General features: G+C 42.2%; 1 protein-coding gene across 20 annotated transcripts in view; it reads left to right on the top strand.

Moving 5' to 3' along the window:
* Window positions 1–19,440, top strand: part of PTPRM (protein tyrosine phosphatase receptor type M) — an 840,386-nt gene that overhangs the window by 764,927 nt on the left and 56,019 nt on the right. For all 20 annotated transcript variants that reach the window (XM_054460379.2, XM_054460383.2, XM_063653925.1 and 17 more), the window contains one exon: window positions 12,496–12,593. In XM_054460379.2, the coding sequence (XP_054316354.1) occupies window positions 12,496–12,593 (98 nt within the window). The remainder of the gene's footprint in view (window positions 1–12,495; window positions 12,594–19,440) is intronic.

The following is a 19,440-nucleotide window of genomic DNA, read 5'->3' as shown; positions in this document are numbered from 1 at the left end:
TATCTCTGCATTGTATAGCGTATTGTTGCCACACACTACCTATCCCCATTTTATTATTTCCTATATTAGAGATCCTCTTTGGAGCCCTAATCCATATCCCATCACTCAGATCTGATGGGTCTGCCTTTCTCGACCTGCTTTCCATGTCAAGAATAATAGAAACCTTTGCATTCCTTTTCACAGTGGTACCACTGCAACCTGAAATAGTTTACATAACTGCTAGGGAGGTCTGATTCTAGAAGAGGACTGAATATCGCCCAAAAAGAACAAAATGCAAATAATGGTTTCTTTAGGTAGATGGAGTTTCCAGAAATGCTTTGGAACATTTCAGTTCCAAGAGCAAGTCATGCTAGGCTACAAACCACTCCATTATTGGTTTTACCCATAGATATCTCTTTGCTTTATGCAACATAGTCACAATCAGATCTCTTCAACTTGGCCTTAAAATTTCTTCGATATACAACCATGTTTTATGTCAGTAACTAGGACAGGACTGTCCGCTCCCCACTAAAAGACAATAGGCAGAATGGTTAATGAAAGCCTACACTCTAGAGTTGCACAGCCTAGGCTCAGATACCAGCTCTGCAAGTAACCTCTCAATAAATATTAGCTACTTATTGTTATTATCATTTTGTATGCTCCAAAAGACATGTCTCTCAATAGCAGAGAAGCAGTTCAGGTTTTAACCCTAGTATAATGTATGCTCATATAGTTTTCATGAAAGCTGATACATCCTACACCTGTTAATGCTTCCTTCCAGAAGGATGTATCAAAGGGAGCCACTTAAGTGTGCACCAACATCCTGTACTCCCTCCAGAGTACAAAGAGTGCCATCATTGTTCACTGTTAAACTGTAGACAAACATAGGTTGGAAAGACAACAGCTGCATCCTAAGCTGGAAAAGCATATTTTCCTTCCGTTTTTGAAGTCTTGCTGAAATTGAGCAGCCTTGATAGCAGTGCCAGCTCCATGTCTTGGTGTTCTGAGGGCTTCCCTGGTTGCACACTTAAAGTCAGATGACATGTGAGTGAAAACAGCTTAATTCCAAAGACCAGATAAATTCCTTCCTAACAGGCTTCATTGAAAGCAGTTCCTGAGATAAGAATTACACAGGGGTGTTTTAGAGAGGAGCTTTAACATGGTAAGTTCCTTGTATTTCTTAGGAAGAAAATGGCTATTGATTAAATTTATCTTTATTATAAAGACATACTAAATAATATCTACTATGTAATTATTTGTCCTTTTTGTTTTTAAACATTTCATAATCATTTTAATTGAATAAATGATTAAAAGAAAAGATTATTAACCAGAAAAGAGAAAAGAGATGATAGTTGAAGGGTTGTATGGCATATTATAGACAGAGGTTTCCCAGGCTATTTTAGTGTTTATTTAAAACCTGTCCGTTAATGTTTGGTTTATGCCAATTTTCTCTTAATGAAACTTGATATAACCTTTTAGTGTCCAATCAGGATTTCATATGTTTTAGAAATACATTCAGAAACAAACATTCCATGAAACTAATTATGTAGAGAAAGCCACAAATAGTCACATGGTTTATATTGTCACACTTTCTTACTTGAGTCTGAAAGGAGAGTTTTGGGGAATGAAATGAGTGAAATGTAAACATCAACATGTGGGTTGTGTGCTCTGGAGAAAAGGCTAATCGTGGATACAGCAGAAAGTATACGCCTGATTTTAGGTATAAGAAGAGTACACACCTGCAAGGCAATTTAGAAGAAATTGGGCAAACAGCAAGTACCTGCCAACCAGAGGGGGCCAGGTGAAGGGAAAAGACTCTTGTCACAGGAAAACCTACTCCAGTTGAGAAGCAGAGATGTGTCATTGTGTGGCATCACTGTAATTTATTAACAAAACACTCTTTAACATTTATTATTTAAGTCATCACTTTCAACACTACTTCTAAAAATGTATATTTTATTATAGCTTTTATCTTCTTTTACTGTCACCAAATTAAAATTCCAGTGGACTAGTGAACACTTCTAACCCTGTAATTCTAGACAAAAAGAGTTTTTCGTGTGAGAGTTGTCCTTAGAAAATGCGATTTTAACAGGCCAGTTATATTTTTGATTTTAGGTTAAAGTATTGCCGAGTTTTCCCCATCATAGAACAATTCTCAGTGTGTTTGCTTGTAATTCATTAGTTGATTTCTATTGTTTCTTTTAAATGGTAATTTTCTTGGCATACTCTTAGCAGTTCGGGATAATGAGCAAATCACATCCCTTGCACCCACCCATCTCAACTTTGCTTTTCCTTTTCTGCAGCTGAGACAAAAAATTATTCATGAAAATTGCATGATTTTAACATAAGTAGCCTCAGGGGAGAACAAATGCAACTATCAAATAAGTGATGTTAAGGATTATTAATGCTGAAGCCAAGTATATTCTGAGTCACTGTTACCACTTCTGTGACATATGAGGCAGATTCAGTTTGTAAAGCATGGTGGCATATTTTACCGTTTACATCTCACTACTGTAAAAATGAAAAGCTACTCAATGTAAAATTATAGACTTAAGTGTTATGGAAGCATCATATTGAAAAATCACATAAAGCTTTATAATAAAAACTTAGAAAACCACTGAAGGGACAACTAGTCCTCTAAATGTTGAGTGACTGACTTCATAACCCTTATTATAGATTATCGCCAACGGCAACAGGAGCAATCATGGATCAAAAATTTAGGACCACTTTTATTCATGTAGCAAGAGCTTTAAAATAAATGCCTCTCAGGCTCATCGTCTTCTGTGGTTAAGTCTCACCTTCAGCCATCTTCATTGCTGATGGAGGGAGCTGGCTGCTAGTGCCCTAAGGAGGGAGCCCAGGTTTCCTGCGGCTGCTTTGCCTTAACGTCCCTCCCCTTTCCCTTCGCACTTCTGCTCTTCAGCGTGTACCCCCACCCACCACACAGTCCCTCCTTCAGGTCCCAGAACCACGCTAGAAACAAACATTCTGGTGATGCGCTCAAACAGGGCCATGGTCTCGGGCAGTTCAGTTCATTCTGCAGTCAGAACAGTGTTGCTGGGCTGACCTGAATTGGAATTCCAGCTTTGCCACATACTGGCCGTGCAGCTGTAACAAAGGCACTTCATCTCCTAAGCCTTTTTCTTGGGCTGGAGTAGGTGCCTCACACCACTGTGTTGGGGAATGAATGAGATCGTGCATATCAAGAGCAGCATCCAGCACCTGCCCGGCAGGGGGCCATCTAGTTGTACCTATTTATTTGTCCAACACCCTTGTCCTGGGTTTCCCTTATTCCAGCCTAGAAGCCTTGGTTCTCTTATTGCTGACAGAGCTTTAGGGATGGCAAGAGTCCCCCTTGGTTTTAACACTGTCTTCCTAGTACAGCCCCAGTCCTCCCTGGTCTGAATCAAGAGGTCAGCCTATCCACCAATCCCCTGGTTCCTGAGCCCACCTGAGCCTCATTGCCAGACTGGGGAGCCTTGGAGCCCACGCTGGCCATGCCAGCCACACGAGGCTGGCTTAGGGCCTGCCCCCTGCCCTACAAGCTCTGACCTTCCTGCCCCCAGGCTCTCCCTGTGCTAAGCTATCACCCGCAGCCACATTGCTGCTGTCTGTTGGATTCCCGACCCATCACCACCTGGACATTTCTGCTGCAGATCTCCACCAGCCATTTGGATGCCCAGGGAGCTGTTCTTGCCATAATAATTGTAAAATTATAAAATATGTTTAAACTTTCCCTCTCATTAATCAATATGGACCATCTTTTTGTTCACTGTTATTTACTGTTCACATTCAATACATTCCTGTTTCTTAGGAGTTGTTTTGTTCAATGGAAAGAGTAGACCCTTCTGCTCTGGACACTGGCATCTGTCCGGAACATGCAGGATTGCTCAGTGGGAGCCTTTGGACTTGGCTTTGGGTAGCTGGGCTGTTTGCCATTTCTCTCAGCCCACCGTATCTTGCTTCTCCTGTTCCCACTTACTTCATCCTCAGCTGCCGATGGCTGGTTACACCTAAGGCTGAGCCCACACCTGATCAAACCTCTTTGCAGTACAGGTGCCCCCGCTAGAGTCTGTTCCAACAACCAAACACTTCTTCCTCTGTTTTCTTTCTCTGACTTTTCCCAAGCTTTGATTCTAAAACTGGAACTTTCCTTAGTCATGTTTTTTAGTATCTGTCATGGTTGTCTTCCACTCCTAAAATCTGAACTTGCGAATCTTCTCAGAATTTTACATTTCCTACAAGAGGGCCCCATGGGAGTCTCCTTCCCCTCCCAAGTGGCAACAAGTGGCTCCTGCTGGAGGACTTGCCATCCCCACTCTCCCTCCCCTCTCCCCTCCTTCAGAGTCACACCCTGTCCTTTGAGACCTATGGCAGGTGCCTGACTTCAACAATGCTGGCCCTGCTGCTACGTCGCCAGTCAGACCTAAGCTCTTCCTGACTTTGACTGCCACAGGCATCCTCGTACATCAGTTACTGACCCTGGCCTTCAGACTTTTCTTCTTGTGTATCCCCAAAAGAAGTTTGAAGAAATTATGCACCTGCTCTAAACATTTGAGTTTGATATCGAAAACTTCCATCACATGTTTATGTATTTGTTAATAAGAGATAGACAGTATGAAATATTTTCTAAGATAAAATGAGGATTGGTGTAATTAAGATAAATATTTTATGATATGTGGTATTTTTTAACTACCTTACAGATTCAAGCATATCAAACCTGAAAGAAAACTCATGAAACTTTCACTTACGGGTTTCATCCAAGAAAATTTGGCACTCCTCAAAAGATTCTGGTTCCATTTAAAAGAGTAAATATGGCCAGGCGTGGCAGCTCACGCCTGTAATCCCAGCACTTTGGGAAGCTGAGGCGGGCAAATCATTTCAGGTCAGGAGTTGGAGACCAGCCTGGCCAACACAGCAAAACCCTGTCTCTACTAAAAACACAAAAGCTAGCTGGGCGTGGTAGCACACGCTCCCAGCTACTCTGGAGGTTAAGCCAGGAGAATCACTTGAACCCAGAAGCCAGAGGTTACAGTGACCCATGATCGTACCACCGCACTCCAGCCTGGGTGACAGAGAGAGACTCTGTCTCATAAAAAATAAATAAATAAATAAATAAATAGTAATAAATACTACCAACCTTTATTGCTTCAAGGGTTCTGAGTTCAGAACATCTTAACATCAGCCAAAATACTAAGTTTTACCCCTCACAGAATTGTTTCAGACAGGGAAGTGAGTTTCTGAAGCCAGTATTCCAGCCCAAACCTGTAGGTTTTTACACCTGGGCAGTGCCCCATGGTCATATTTGAGATAGGTGGTTTTTTCAAGTGTATGAAAGACTATTGTGAGGCTGGACACAGTGGCTCATCCCTGCAATCCCAGCACTTTGAGAAGATGAGGCAGGCAGATTGCTTGAATCTAGGAGTTACAAACCAGCCTGGGCAACATAGTGAGACCCTATCTCTACCAAAAGTACAAAAATTAGCTGGGCATAGTGCCTGTGGTCCAAGCTACTTAGGAGGCTGAGGTGGGAGGATGACTTGAATCTAGGAGGTCAAGGCTACAGTGAGCCGTGATCATACCACTGCACTCCAGCCTGGGCGACAGAGCTAGACTCTGTCTCAAAAAAAGAAAGAAAGAGAGAAAGAGACAGAGAAAAGAAGAAGGGAGGAGAAGGAGGAGGAGGAGGGGAATAGAGAGGAGGAGGAGGAAGAAGAAGGAGAAGAAGGAGGAGGAAGAGGGGGAAGGGAAGGGGAAGGGAAAGGGAAAGGTAGGGTCACACCTGTAATTTCAGCACTTTGGGAGGCTGAGGCAGGCGGATCATGAGGTCAGGAGATCGAGACGTTGGTGAAACCCCATCTCTGCTAAAAATACAAAAATTAGCTGGGCGTGGTGGTGCATGTCTGTAGTATCAGCTACTCAGAAGGCTGAGCCAGGAGAATTGCTTGAACCCAGGAGATGGAGGTTGCAGTGAGCCAAGATCACTCCACTGCACTCCAGCCTGGCAACAGAGCAATTGTCGAAAAAATGTGTATAATAATACATTTTAAAAAGAAAGAAAAGAAAAGAGAAAAGAAGTGGAAAGAAAAGAAAGACTATTGCATATGGAAGCTGGAGACTCCTGCCTAGGGAATAAGTTTTGGCAGAGTCCTTATAGATATTAAGTATCTGGAAATTAATACTTGAAAAACTACTCATATATGCCTTGGATCGTCTTTATGTATCTCCAAGGGTATGCATAGCTCAGTCTGAAGGGGTTTTTTTAAAATTTTTTGAGACAGGTTCCCAGTATGTTGCACAGGCTGGTCTCAAACTCCTGGGCTCAAGCAATCCTCCCATCTCAGCCTCTGAGTAGCTGGAATTACTTCAGTTGAGGTTTAAGTGTCTCAGGATGTTTGCCTTACTGTACTTTACATGAGAGTGTGGGCTGTTCTTATCTTATCTCTACCTTAGAAAATTTCAAGCTTCTGGATGGTGGAGACCATGTATGTATTACTCACCTTTACAACTCTACCATACCTCAGAGAATGCCTGGCATTTAACACTAGGCTGAGTGCTTAACTGCTGCATGCAGGGGTGGCCACTCATACCCACTGGGGCCAGGACAGTGGTGCAAATGAACAAAGCAAGCTAGGTATGAGGCCACGTTAGAAAAACGTGCATGGAAAACACACTGGCAGCACAACTCACTTTAAACATCATGAAGAAACAGGGAGCCTCCACTTGGGTCTTGGAAAAGTGGCCTGAGGAAGTGACTTTCGAACTGCTCAGCTGAAACCAGCAAGGAAACGTGCAGGCTTTAACTGATGCATCAGCAGAAGGGGGTCTTGTGGGAGGACGCTGGGGAGAAGCGTGAGGGAGATAGATGGCCAGGGAGGGGCAGGTGCCCTGACACAGTCCAGGCACAGACTGTGTGGGACCAGATTTGCCTTATTAAAGAATTTAGGGCTTACTCTGAGAGCAGCGGAAAGCCGTGGGAAGATTTATGCAGGAAAATGACATGCGGGGTTTACAGTCTTCATAGATGAGTCCTGGTTGAGGGTTAGGGAATGGATTCAGGGGAGGCCCCATGTGGGTTTGGGGAGTTGTATTCATCCACTTGGTAAACAGGTTAGTTGTCATGGTGGCTGGGGTTTGGACGGGGGACAGAAATGGAGTGGAGGAAACAGGGTGTGCTGTGCTCTTGAAGCAGTCCTACCGGGTAAGCAGAGACACTTGGGGGCTGGCTGTGCTTGTGAAGCTGAATTTGATTCTGTATCAGTGGGAGGCCCTTGGAGTACTTAAAGGAGGGAAGTGACCTGAGATCATGTACCCTAGAACTCAAAGTATAATTTAAAATATATATATATGGAAAAAAATTAACAACAAAAAAGAAAACCTAGAAAGATACAAGGTTCTATGTCATTACATTAAAATTGTAATGCTTAAAAAAAAAAAAACACCTTTAAAGAGGTGGTTTCAGTGTGGTTGATATGGGTTCTCTCCTGTTTTCTTCTTGCTGGGATTGTGAGGACTGTGTGGTACACACCTGTCTGGTAGAGCCCTTCTGAGTTGCTTCCAATGTTCAAATGAGGCGGCATGATGTAATGGAGTCAGACTCCTGGTTCAAAACTCAGCCCTATACCTCACTAGCTGTGTGACCTTGGACAGCTTGTTTGACTTCCCAGTGCCTCAGTCTCCGTCAGTAAAATGGGGGTGAGCAATAGGACCTATTTCATAGGATGGTGTTTTCTAAATTTAATGCAATAGTACATGTAAACTACTTCAAACAGGACCTGGGAAATAGTAAGTGTTTAAGGGACATTAGGTATTATTCTGTTTATGATGGAATGCCAATTTGTACTTACATTATCTTTCTTTACTTCAAAAAACTCGAAAATGCCACTGTGAGCTTAAGGGACCTTGACTTCTCAGCAGCTCTAGTTAATGTAGAAAACATAGTGTATAGAAATTCAAATGTGAAAAGCAGGGGTACAAGTCATCAAGGTTTGAAAATGATCATTTTTATAGATGTAGGGGTACAAGTGCAGTTGTGTTACGTGGATATATTGCTTAGCGGTGAAGTGTGGGCTTCTAGGGCACCCATCACCTGAATATTATACATTGTTGAAATGATGATTTTTGATATCTCTCACTTCCCATGAACTAGAGAACTCATCTTATACAATAAAGCCCATCCTTGAATGTCTTTCATTTATGCTTTTCATTGCTTGTTAATGGTTAATGTTTTTTATTGAAAAAAAAAACTTTCCGCCCCCCTTTTTTTCCCTTTGGGGCTTGGTGGTGGCAGGAATGGCCCCTGCACCTTTCCTTCTCAGTAGAGGTCTCTGTGTGCCTGCCAGCTGGAGGAGATGGAATGTATTACTGGCCTGATATTATTGAAATTTCTAGATGTTACCTTTCAAATTTCCCACAGGGGGACAACTGCTGAGATTAACCGTGTTGCCTATTGTGCAAACATCTGTAAACGCACCACCACAGCAATTGCAGTGGCTCCCCCGCAGCCAGAAACTGCGGAAATCAAATGCCCTGTCTTGCAAACACACCTGTTCACACCTTGAGAGAGGGAGACTTTTCAGAGCTCCTTGCTCTGAAAAATCTTGGGGGTCTGTTTGTCCACTCTGTGAGCAATCCACAGTGATCTTGGGAGTCAGAGGTCAAAGGCAAAGGCTTACTGACCACCCATGCTGCTCCCCCTGTCTTTAGGTCCTTCAAGGGCATAGGTGCTAAGAGGAGCCTCCCTGTGTACCAGGCTCACATCTTTGGACTTGTGGTGTTGGCTCATGATGGTCGTGGTCACTCAGACCCCGCCAGGAGCAGCCGAATCCAAATGGAGTAGCTCTTGGTGACAGTAAAGTCCACCCCTCCCCTGGCCTGGAGGGTACATTCTGATTTTGCCAGGAGACAGGTAGCTGAGTAATACTTTATTGAGATCTTGGGAAATGATTTGAAATATGTGGAAGAGAAAAGAAAAACAGGATTGATACATTCTGCATTAAAAGCCTTATTTGGGCACCTTCCCTATTTTCTACCCTCAAAAAAAACCCCACAAAAAAACAGGATTTGAATGAACATTTGGAAAAATGTCTGGAAGCATCAGCCACGGATCACCAGTGCCCACCCCTGAGCAATTTGACTGTTGAGCCACCACAGTGGCCAGGCCAGGGAGGAGCCACGCATGTGGCAGAAGGAACGGCCGCCAAGTGTTGGCTGCACAGCACCCCGCACCTGCAGGAGAGCGGAGACAGGAGAAAGCGAGGCCAGCTCCACTGCAGGGAGATGGCTCTGCCTGCACTTTTTTTTTTCTTTCTGGGATCTATTTAGAATAATCTTTGTGTTCAATTTCATTTTTAGATTTTAACACCGAATTCTTTTTGTACTTCTGGATCCACGTATCTGATTTTAGCATTGAAAAGAATTTCACCTAGTTTATTTTTGTATCCTAATCTTTTTTTAGCGTAGGGCAATGGATAAGAAAATCACAAAAACTAAGTGTATATTATCAGCCAAGTGAGCTGCTAGTGCTTATAAACACCCTTTATTTTAAAGACAATGCGAATTTAATTATGTAAACATGTAAAAACCCAGGCCGTCTTAACTGATGCCCAGCTGCAGAGGTGAGGTGGCATGGTCATGTTCCTAGATGACACGTTATGAATGGAGTTCCTTCCACCTCCGAGCAAAACAGGATTCCATGGTTCACAGAGCTTGTAGGCAAGGTTAGACTAGTCAGGAGATTCAGAACAAACAGATCTTTGGCGTTTCACGGTTACAACTCCATAGGAGAGCACCTGATGGTTATATTGGAAGACGAAGCCGATGTCCTTGATGCTATAGATCAGGAGAGATCTGAAAACACACCCAGACCCAACCCCCACCCCAACCCAGTTCAGTTAGAGTCTCTTGGGTTAGGACATGAGAATTTTAAAAAATCTCCACAGTAATTTTAATAAGCAGCTAGAGTTGAGAACCATTGCCTCCCGTAGAGAGCAGTCACTGGGAAGCTAGGATTGCACTGTGGTTACCTAGGGTGATGGACTGAGCTAAGCTGGAAGCAGAGCCTTGGGTGGGGAAACTGAGAGGAGTGATCTGTATAGTGCTTGGGAGCAGTGCTTTAATTCCAAAGCTCCAAGGCTGTGCTGTGAGGACAGAGTGATAATTATGCTCCTTCTGAAGAAATCCTTGCAGAAGATGGCACCTTTCCATGAATTGAAAAGGAGGAAAGGTGCTGTGTTTTCAAGCTTCTCCAGATAATCTTAGAAATGTAAGTTGAGAAAGGGAATCATACAAACATCATGTCTTAATTTGACTTAGTACCTAGTATGGGTTTAACATAACACTGTCATAATAATATGGTTTACACGCATGCATACAGACTTACCATCCATTCATTGATTCACTGGGCTCCTGCTGTGTGCCAGGCATTTCCTAGGGCACTAAGAAAACAGCAGCAAACGAAGAAGGCTGAGTTCCCCTCTGGGAGGGGTCTTAACACCGAGCAATCCCAGAATGTTGGCTGGCAAGAAGGGGTGAGTGAGGAATATGCTGGAGGCAGAATGGGGCCCCTAGCCTAGAGTGTCTCTGAGAAGACCCCTGTTGGGCCCTGACAAGGGAGGTGGCTTTGCTCTTCCTGCAGGCACAAGCTGTCCATGATGCTGGGACCTCTGATTCATCCACTAGAGTCATTGTCATCAGAACTATTTCTGGAAGTTTCTGAGTAGGTGGCACAGGCCTTTGTACCTAGTGAAGGCCCCCCCCTCCCCCGCCTTTGATTCAGGGGTCACATTGGGCTGTTTGCGCAAAGAAGGACTCACTGCTTTTTTTTCCCCTTGTGAATAAGTAACAAGCTGTTAAGTACACAATGAATGTACCTCTCTGCAAGCCAGAACTGTAGTGATTGATGGAATCCGATGTTTACTTGTCCCCTCTGTAACCTTAGATTAAAGTCACTGAAATCTTCAGCCTCTACATCAGGAGAATGGCACGCACATGCCAAGGGACGTGGCCAAAATGGCTGGTGGAGCGCTGTGGGAGGTGGCATGCATGGTCCCTTCCCCAAAGAGATTAGATGCAGAGACATCAGGAGAGCAAGTCAGCTTTTATGGGGAGGGTAACAGTGTAGTCAGAAGCAGCAAGGGAGAAATGATAGGAATTTGTGTTGTGGAGGGAAAGGAAGGAGGCGTGGACAGGGAGGAAGGAGAAGAAAAATTACACAAGAACCGATTGCTAATTGGTCAAGAGGGATGGGGAGTGACTGAGGGGCCCCTTGGGTGTGTCGCTATTGTTCAGTGTCCAGGCTGCAGCAAAAGGACAGCTATTAATAAACATCCTTAAATGCATCTTGTTTTCTTTCTATTGCTTTGTTGTTTATAAAATGCCTGAGTATACATTAATTCCAAGAATCCTCAAAATAACTTTGAGAGGTGTTACTGTGATCAGTATATAAAGAAAGAAGACATTGAAACTCATAGAGGCTAAGTAACTTGCCCCAAATCACACAGCCAGTTAAAAGGCAGAAGCAAATTTCAAATTCAAATATTTGAGCTCCAGCTCCGGCAATCTGAAATGTCAAGATACCTAGTACAATTGGGTTCTGGTCCTGGACGTGCCTGAACATTTGTATCATTTCACATATATCGTGTGACTCTCCAAGCCTTTGAAGTTGCATTTCTCTCATTTCCTTGCCTTTCTATGTGTCTTATAAAGATTTCTACTCTTACATTTATACCCTCAAGTATGCATGGACACAAAGTCGAGTTTGGGGTTTTTTTAAATGTGGATTAAAAGAAATTTTAAATTCTAACTTTCTTTACCTGATTCTCTCTGTAGCACTGGCCTTTTGTAATATATATTTTTCCTTTTTTATTTTTTTTCCAGCCGTAGGAAAGAGCTTTTTAATGCTCAGATCCCAAGAGCTAAGGAAGTAGATGGCTATTCGTGTTCTGCCAGGAATCTTTATGTTCAGTGAGAGGAAGTGCAACTGCTTAAAACTCTTAACTTCTCTCTCTTACTTTAGAAAGTCAAGTGGAAAAAAAAAATGGATTAATTTGACAGATAGCACAGAATAAGAAAAATATTAGAAACAAGAAGAGGCCATTTTTCCTATAGAGGCTCATTTCATTCTATATACCACTTCCGTGGGATATCTGCCAATTGTTAGCAGAAAGAGTAATGTTATCTATTTTTTAAAATTTCACTCTTGAGTACTATGGAGATAAATAACTAAATGATGGATAAATAACTTTCTTTCACGATAGTAGTTTAAGAAGGGTAAAAAGAGCTCAAATGCAGATGTTTGATGACATGAGAAAATTCAGCGACAAATGACAAATTTGATACTTCTATAGGTGCAATTTTAGAAAGAGTATCCTTTTGCATTGACACTACAGACCTGTGTCCATCTGTAAAAGTGAGGGAACTGCATGTGGGTATTAATAGATGTATTTGCAAGCCCCGGAAATTTTCCAGTTGAAACTTACAACAAAAACAAAAAGTTTCTGTTCTGTTTTGCTGCAGGGCCAATGCAGGAAACCATCTATGACTTCTGGAGGATGGTGTGGCACGAAAACACTGCAAGTATCATCATGGTGACCAATCTTGTGGAAGTGGGAAGGGTGAGTGGACCATCTGCTGCAAATGGCCATTTTGTTCCTTGCTTAGTTGGTAACAGAAAGTAAGGCATGAGGCAAGCTTTTGAACTATTATGTGTACTCCCAAAAACATTAGCTACTCCAGCTCCTCCTATTGCTTGCTGCACTTGCTTATAAATTATCAGTAAACATAGCCTGAATTCTTTCATTTGTTGCGATAGCAACAGACAGGAAAGGCACTCAAGATTTAAAAGCAGTTGTTATCGGGCTATATTGAGAGCACAAAAATACCTCTAAGCATGAATGCTGATTGTTGAGTGTCAAAACTCAATGGGCGCTGCATTAGACATGACTACATTCCCAAACTCAAGAAAATTGGCTCTAAAAACAGTGTGCAGCTCTAGATTCAATCCTTAGATTAGAATTCCAGCATCTTCTCTTGCTTAAATTGGCCTTTCCTGTGTCTCAGTTTCCAAACCTGTGGAATGGAAAGCATCATCTTTCTGAAGGTCTTGTACTACCTTCTCCATAGTAACTGTTTATGAGCAGTGCTTTTATTTAACCAGGAAACTTTTACATAGTTGTAATCTCAGTAGTAGTATCCTATAGGATTATTTCCAAAGTGAAATTTTAAAATGAGCAAACACACAGTGTGAAGTTGCCTTATTTACAGTAGGTTGAATTCCATGGTTGTGCTAACTGAAGAGAAGTTGGCATCATGAGATTTGCCCTCAGCAAAGGCAGCCTAGAGGTTATCCTAGAATTGAAGCAGTGAGACAGGAGCCATAAGGGGGTTGTCTCTTAAGATTCTCAGGTTTCAGGAGGCACAAACCAGGAAGAAGAAAGACATCACAATTCTCTCATGATGAGAATATTCAGTAAGTAGGATATATATATATATATATATATATACACACACACACACACACACACAATGTAAGTAGGAGATATATATATATATAAAATTCTAGCAAAAATGGCACATTAACCTGAAAATCCCCCTACAGACATCTAGAAATTCTAGATAAAAATATACATATGTATTTTAATATGTTTATATGTATATCACATGCATATGCAAATATATGTATTTTAAATGTGTAGCTTAGCCCTTAATAAAGACAGCTACTACAGACCAGAAATAAAGTGAGGACTAGAGATCCTCGGGAGTGTAGCCCTTGCATGCACCCTTAGGAGGCTGGGCAGGGGTTTTGTGTGAGTGTTGGGGGAGGGTAGGCAGCGTCAGTCTTTGTGATCTTGGATCCCGGGTTTTAAAGCCCACTGAGGGCGGGAAATAATGTGGACATGTACAATGCTAAGAATTTAGATGTTGACTGCCACACAGAACCAAAACCCACAAAGAGTAGACCCTCAGAGAAAGGGCAAACTGGGGAAGTGGAGGTAGGGAGAGGGAGGAGGGAGAAGGGAGAGGAGCACCAGCCAACCCAGGGAATTGACAAGGAAGTTACACCATTTTCGCTTAGGTAGGATCTGTGGGGGTAAAGCACTTCGGCCAACTCCAGGGTCAAAGTAAACACCTAATAAAATCAGAAAATAATTAGAACTGTGAATCATAAAGTATCATGATAGTGTTAAAGTTGTCAGATGCAAATAACATGGTACCAGAGAAGGAAATACATGTTTTTAAATGTTGTTATTAGAAAAGAAGAAATATCAACTAAGCATCTGATTCAAGAAGACAGAGGAAGAACAGAGCAAAACCAAAGAAAGAAAAAAGGAAATAATAAACATGAATAGAAATTTATTAACTAAACAGCACAGAAGCAATAATAAAGTTCAACAAAATAAAAAGCTGGTTTTGTGAAAAGGTTAATAACATGGACCTCTGGCAGCAGATCAGAAATAAATAGAAAAAAACCGCATATAGCCAATAGTAGATTTTTTTTTGTACTGCAATAGAATAATATGAATAACAATATATTTGATGAATTCTGTAATTTTCTAGAAAAATATGACTTTCCAAAACTGACTCAAAAAGAAACAGAAATTCAGAGTAGATAATAACTATCTTAAACTCGAATTCTGGTTAAAAATTGACCCATGGAAATGTACCAGTGTATTTATAGGTACTAAATATTCAAGGAACAGATAATTCAAATGTTGTAAATGTTAAAAATATATAACATTTTATAAACACATAAAAATACATAAATTATATACATTTTATAAAAATTATTCTAAGAGAACAGAAAAGAAAGCTTGTTCCCCCATTTCATTTTAAGAGGCTAGTATAACCTCAATATCAAAACCAGACAAGACTACAGGAAAAGGTAAAATTATAGGTGCCACACTTAGATAGGAAGAGATGAATAGACCAGTAGGTCCAAACAGGCCAGATGTAAGACACCAAAAGCCCAACATATTAAGGAATAGGATAGGAAAATGTATGATAGTAAGATTTATGTAAAATTCTCTGTATGACAAAGGATATAATAAGTGACCAGACAAGGGGGGAGGTATTATGGGGCTATTATGCAAAGTTTAAACACTTCCAGAGCAATATTTTATGTACTAAAAGTATAGAAACCATTGTCTCTTCTTACAAGGACGCGAATCCTATTGGGTGAGGGCCCCACCTTAATGACCTCATTTAACCATCATTATCTCCTTGGAGGCCCATCTGCAAATACAGTCACACTTGGGGGTTAGGGCTTCACCATTTGAGTTTTGGGGGTACACAAATATTCAGTCCATAACAGCCTGCTTAATGGGGTTCTCATAAAGATTCAATGAGTTTCCGCATGTCAGGAGGTTAGAGAAGTTCTTGCCCATTCCGAGGACTCAATAATACAGCTATTAGTGTAACCTTAGGTTTCCACCAACAAACCTAAGACTGAAGAAAAAGACCCTTTTTGTTCCGCACACCAAATCTACCTACTTTTACTATGAAAACATTAATGACTATTGAAAAAAAAAGGCCAACTCCACTAGAAAGCAAGTTCCTTGAAGGGAAGAGATGGCCTTGCTCATCGGCCTCTCCCTCCAGGCCCAGGGCCCTGAGCAAATGCCCAGCAAGGTGAATAAAGAGAGTACCTCGCCATAGTGTCACGGAGCACACCAGAGCCACCTCATGTAGCCTAAACATTTCATCTGCTTTCATGTGCTTGTGTTTCTTCCCCTGAGAGGTATACTCCCATCTGACTCCTTCATTTACTTCACACATCCTTGCTGACCACCCACATGTGATGGGGAGAAAGAGGTACCTGGAGCCCACTCTCAGGTGCCTTCCTTTCACAATCCCAGCACTCCCAGAAAGTTGTGCACCCATGCACATGTTCAGTATTTGCACTGGAGCTCGCTTACAAGAAGAGTCCTCAGTAAATTATTTTGAAAAGTAGATAATTGCTAAATAACAACTATTGCTGGATTTTTAAAAATAAAGGCACATGTATTTTTTGCTTAATTGGAATTCCAAAGCACACCACTGTGTCTGGACTCAGTGGCTTAAGAGGTTAAGCTGATTTTGTATGATACAGCCTTTTACTTTAAGGAAAGATGAGGACAGCATAGTCTTTGGTTGAAAAGTCAAAAGAAAATTGTGCTGTAAAATTACTGCAGCAAAAAATAATAATTACACACTAAAGCCCACTGTGTCTGAGACATGACACATTTGCAGGGAGCCAGGTTCCATTCAGAGCGACCTGGGTTTAGAAAAGGAATGAAAATGCCATGCAGTGGTGGTCGCTGTTCCTTCCATCAGGCACCTGGACCCGTCACATCCAGGGTAGTCACTGGTGATTTTTATGACAGCAACTATTCCTTCTGACAAATAACCATGGAAATTTTGTTTCCAATAAGGTGTGGCTGAAGTGGGTGGTGGTAACTAGGTTTCTGGTTTACCCATAAATCTAAGTCCATAGATTTAAAGTAACTCAACCATTTTAGGTCTGGTAAGGTTATTAAAAAAAAAAAAATTCTTCCAAATCCTTACCAGGTTTGTGGGGACATGGGTAAGCTCTGAAGAGGCCCCACCTCGTTGCCATCAGCCCCTTGGATGGGCCTGACTTTAGTAATGAAATTATGGCATCTGTCCTTGAAATGTCTGGCATGATTTGGGGGTTTTGACAAGAGGTCATGTTCCCTCATGGGAAAAGCACTCTCCTTGTTCCAGGCGGTTTCCCGTTGTTAATCCTGCACATTTGTTTACAGATAGCTCCTCCATTTTTAGCTTAAAAACAACAACAACAAACCACCCAAGAAATCAAAATGACATGGTTTTTAAGGGCAATAGCTACCTACTTAACATGTGTACCATACATAGTGCGTCCTTCATGCATTAAGCATGAGCTAGGCGGATGCGTGTTTGTTTACACAGACTTGCTGCCGATTCATTAAGGCAGAGCTGGGGACCTGCTTCCCCCCATTTTGCCCTGAAGCGCTCTGCATTAGGCGGCCCTAATTGCTGGTGTTGGAGCCGCTAGGAGACCTTTCCTGTCACAGCACCTGGTGCAGAAGACACAGATGCTGCACTTCCCTCCAGCGGGGTCCCCGGTACATCTGCCAGGACCTGTCATTATCTAAGACTTCCTTGTCACCACCATGCCTCCCCTTTTAGCCCACGTGTTCTGGGAAGGGACCCTTGTCGGTTTTCCTGGCACCTGCCGCCGGCTGCACACCTGGCATTGAAATGGCGCTGGAACGTGTTGTGATTATTTTCCCTCTTTAATGAACCCACCTGAGGGACATTTAGTTTTTTAATCCAGTTGCCTGTTTCCCAGGCATTCCCATTTACACCGTTTGTGTGGAGATTCAAAAACTCTGTTGTGGTGTTGAGCTATTCCATCTGCCAGAAGTCTTATAACCAAATCTGCGGACTCCCAAAGGAGACTTTTGAACCGGTAATTTAAGCTAATTATTTCTAAACATATTTAGTCAGTTTTATGAAGACCTCATTAGAATGTGACTGTTTATTAAAAATCCAAATGAGGTCTCACAGTCATTTAGGAAAATTATTGTTGAGTCACTCTGAATAGTTCTAATAACAGAAGATAAAATGTTTTGGAGCTGAGAGAAGTGGGGACCAGAGCTATGGACCTCTATCACAGTAGGGGATGGGAAGAAACCACCTACATGGATTCTTGGATATTTTCCACCCAAGGAGCCTGCCCTAAAATTCCTCTCACAGTACTTGTCACTGAAAGAGTCATGAAAGGAAAAGTTTATGATGAACACTAGACGTCAGAACTAACAACTTTCTAATTCACATACAAGGAAGGTATATTAAGATTCCAGGTGCCCTTCTCACAGCCAAGAAAAAACATCTTCTTTTCTGCAACAGCCACCAGACCCAGGATCAACGAGGAAGCAAGAGCGAGGCAAGGTTGCCCTTTTATAAAAAGTGTGGAAATACTGGTTAATTACAAGAATGAAAATATTAGTAATCATTTTTACTACAAAATCTCGAGTTGTTCCAAGACATCAAACTCATAAGAAAGGGAAGAGGGAAATTGTTTTTATAGACATTGCTGACAGTTTTCCGTCTTGAGCGCTCACTGTTACTTTCATAGATCCTTTTTCATAAACTGGTATTTAAGATTGATCTTTTGTGACCTGTGTAATTACAGTCTTAGCCTTTGAATAATTTATGCTCATTCAGCAAACACTCCTCATCTCGATCTACTGTCATCCTTTCACCTATCATAGGATGAAGCTGACATAAGCCTTACCTCCCTCCTGCACGTTACCCCTGGGCATTTAACTGCTCATTGGCCATCTCTACCTCTGTGTCCCACAACTGGCACAAACCAAGCACCTCAGAAACTAAGCTTGTCCATTCATCTTCAGACTCCTGGTCCCCAATACCTCTTCTTATCATTCAGGGTTGAAAACAAACTTCATTTTGTACTCAGCCCAATCCAATGTCAAGCCATAAAAACACCGTGTGAACAGCACACCTGCCTCCTGTTTTCAAGGTGCCTCCAATGCAGCTTGGGAATTCACAGTCTTTCATATCAGTCCCAGTAGCAGCGTCCACACTGGTCACCCTGGTGTTCACATTGGTCACCCCAGCATCCACAGTGGTCACCTTGTGCTGTTGCGGTCTCCAAGACCAAAATGGATGCCCCATTATCAACTAAGACAGAAAGGTTAAGGAAACAGAGTTACCTACAGGTTGAAGGTTCGGGGCCTGTAAGGGCAAATCCTCTAAGTTCCTATGGCCAAACTCCCTACCAATAGGAGCTATAGCTCTGAGTCACAACCCAGACCACTGCAACTCTGATTGGACAGAGGACCAGCCTTGAAAACACTCCTTCCTGATAAGCAGCTTGCAGACCTCGAGCCCATTTCAGCAGCTCATAGAGGCTGTATACAGACTGTCTTTGTGTCCCATAGCTGACCTTTTGATGTAAAGAGCCAAATGTCATTTTCTTTTCATGGTAAAAACCCCACCCCAAAGTGAACATGGGACGTATGGTACATGTATGTTTACCTATTGCACATGTGCTCAGCTCCCCTTATAAATATGTATAGCTTCCCCTCAAACCTGCTGATATGTATGACTCTGTTGTGTGATACAGACCTGGTGAGGCATAAAAGCCAACCTGTCCTTCTTTCTGAAGAAAGAGCACCTTCAGTCCATGCTGGAGACTCTTCCCAGCTTGCAAACCGATAACCCCCATAAAGCTCTCCTTTCTACTGTCCAGCCATCCTGGTGGTCTTTTAGACAACACTGTCTTGTATCCATTCCATGTGTCAGTGCTGCATTAATTTTTATAAACATTAGCTCCTGACACACCACTCATCTGTTCAGAATCCTTCAGTGATTCCTGTCGAATTCAGAACAAAGCCCAAACCTCAAGATCCCTCTATTCTGTGCCTTCACAGTGTGGCTCTAGTCTACGGCAAGCTT

This window comes from Pongo pygmaeus, chromosome 17 (genome assembly GCF_028885625.2).
Source record: "Pongo pygmaeus isolate AG05252 chromosome 17, NHGRI_mPonPyg2-v2.0_pri, whole genome shotgun sequence".
NCBI classification, from domain to species: domain Eukaryota; kingdom Metazoa; phylum Chordata; class Mammalia; order Primates; family Hominidae; genus Pongo; species Pongo pygmaeus.
This window is presented reverse-complemented; position numbering and strand designations above follow the sequence as displayed.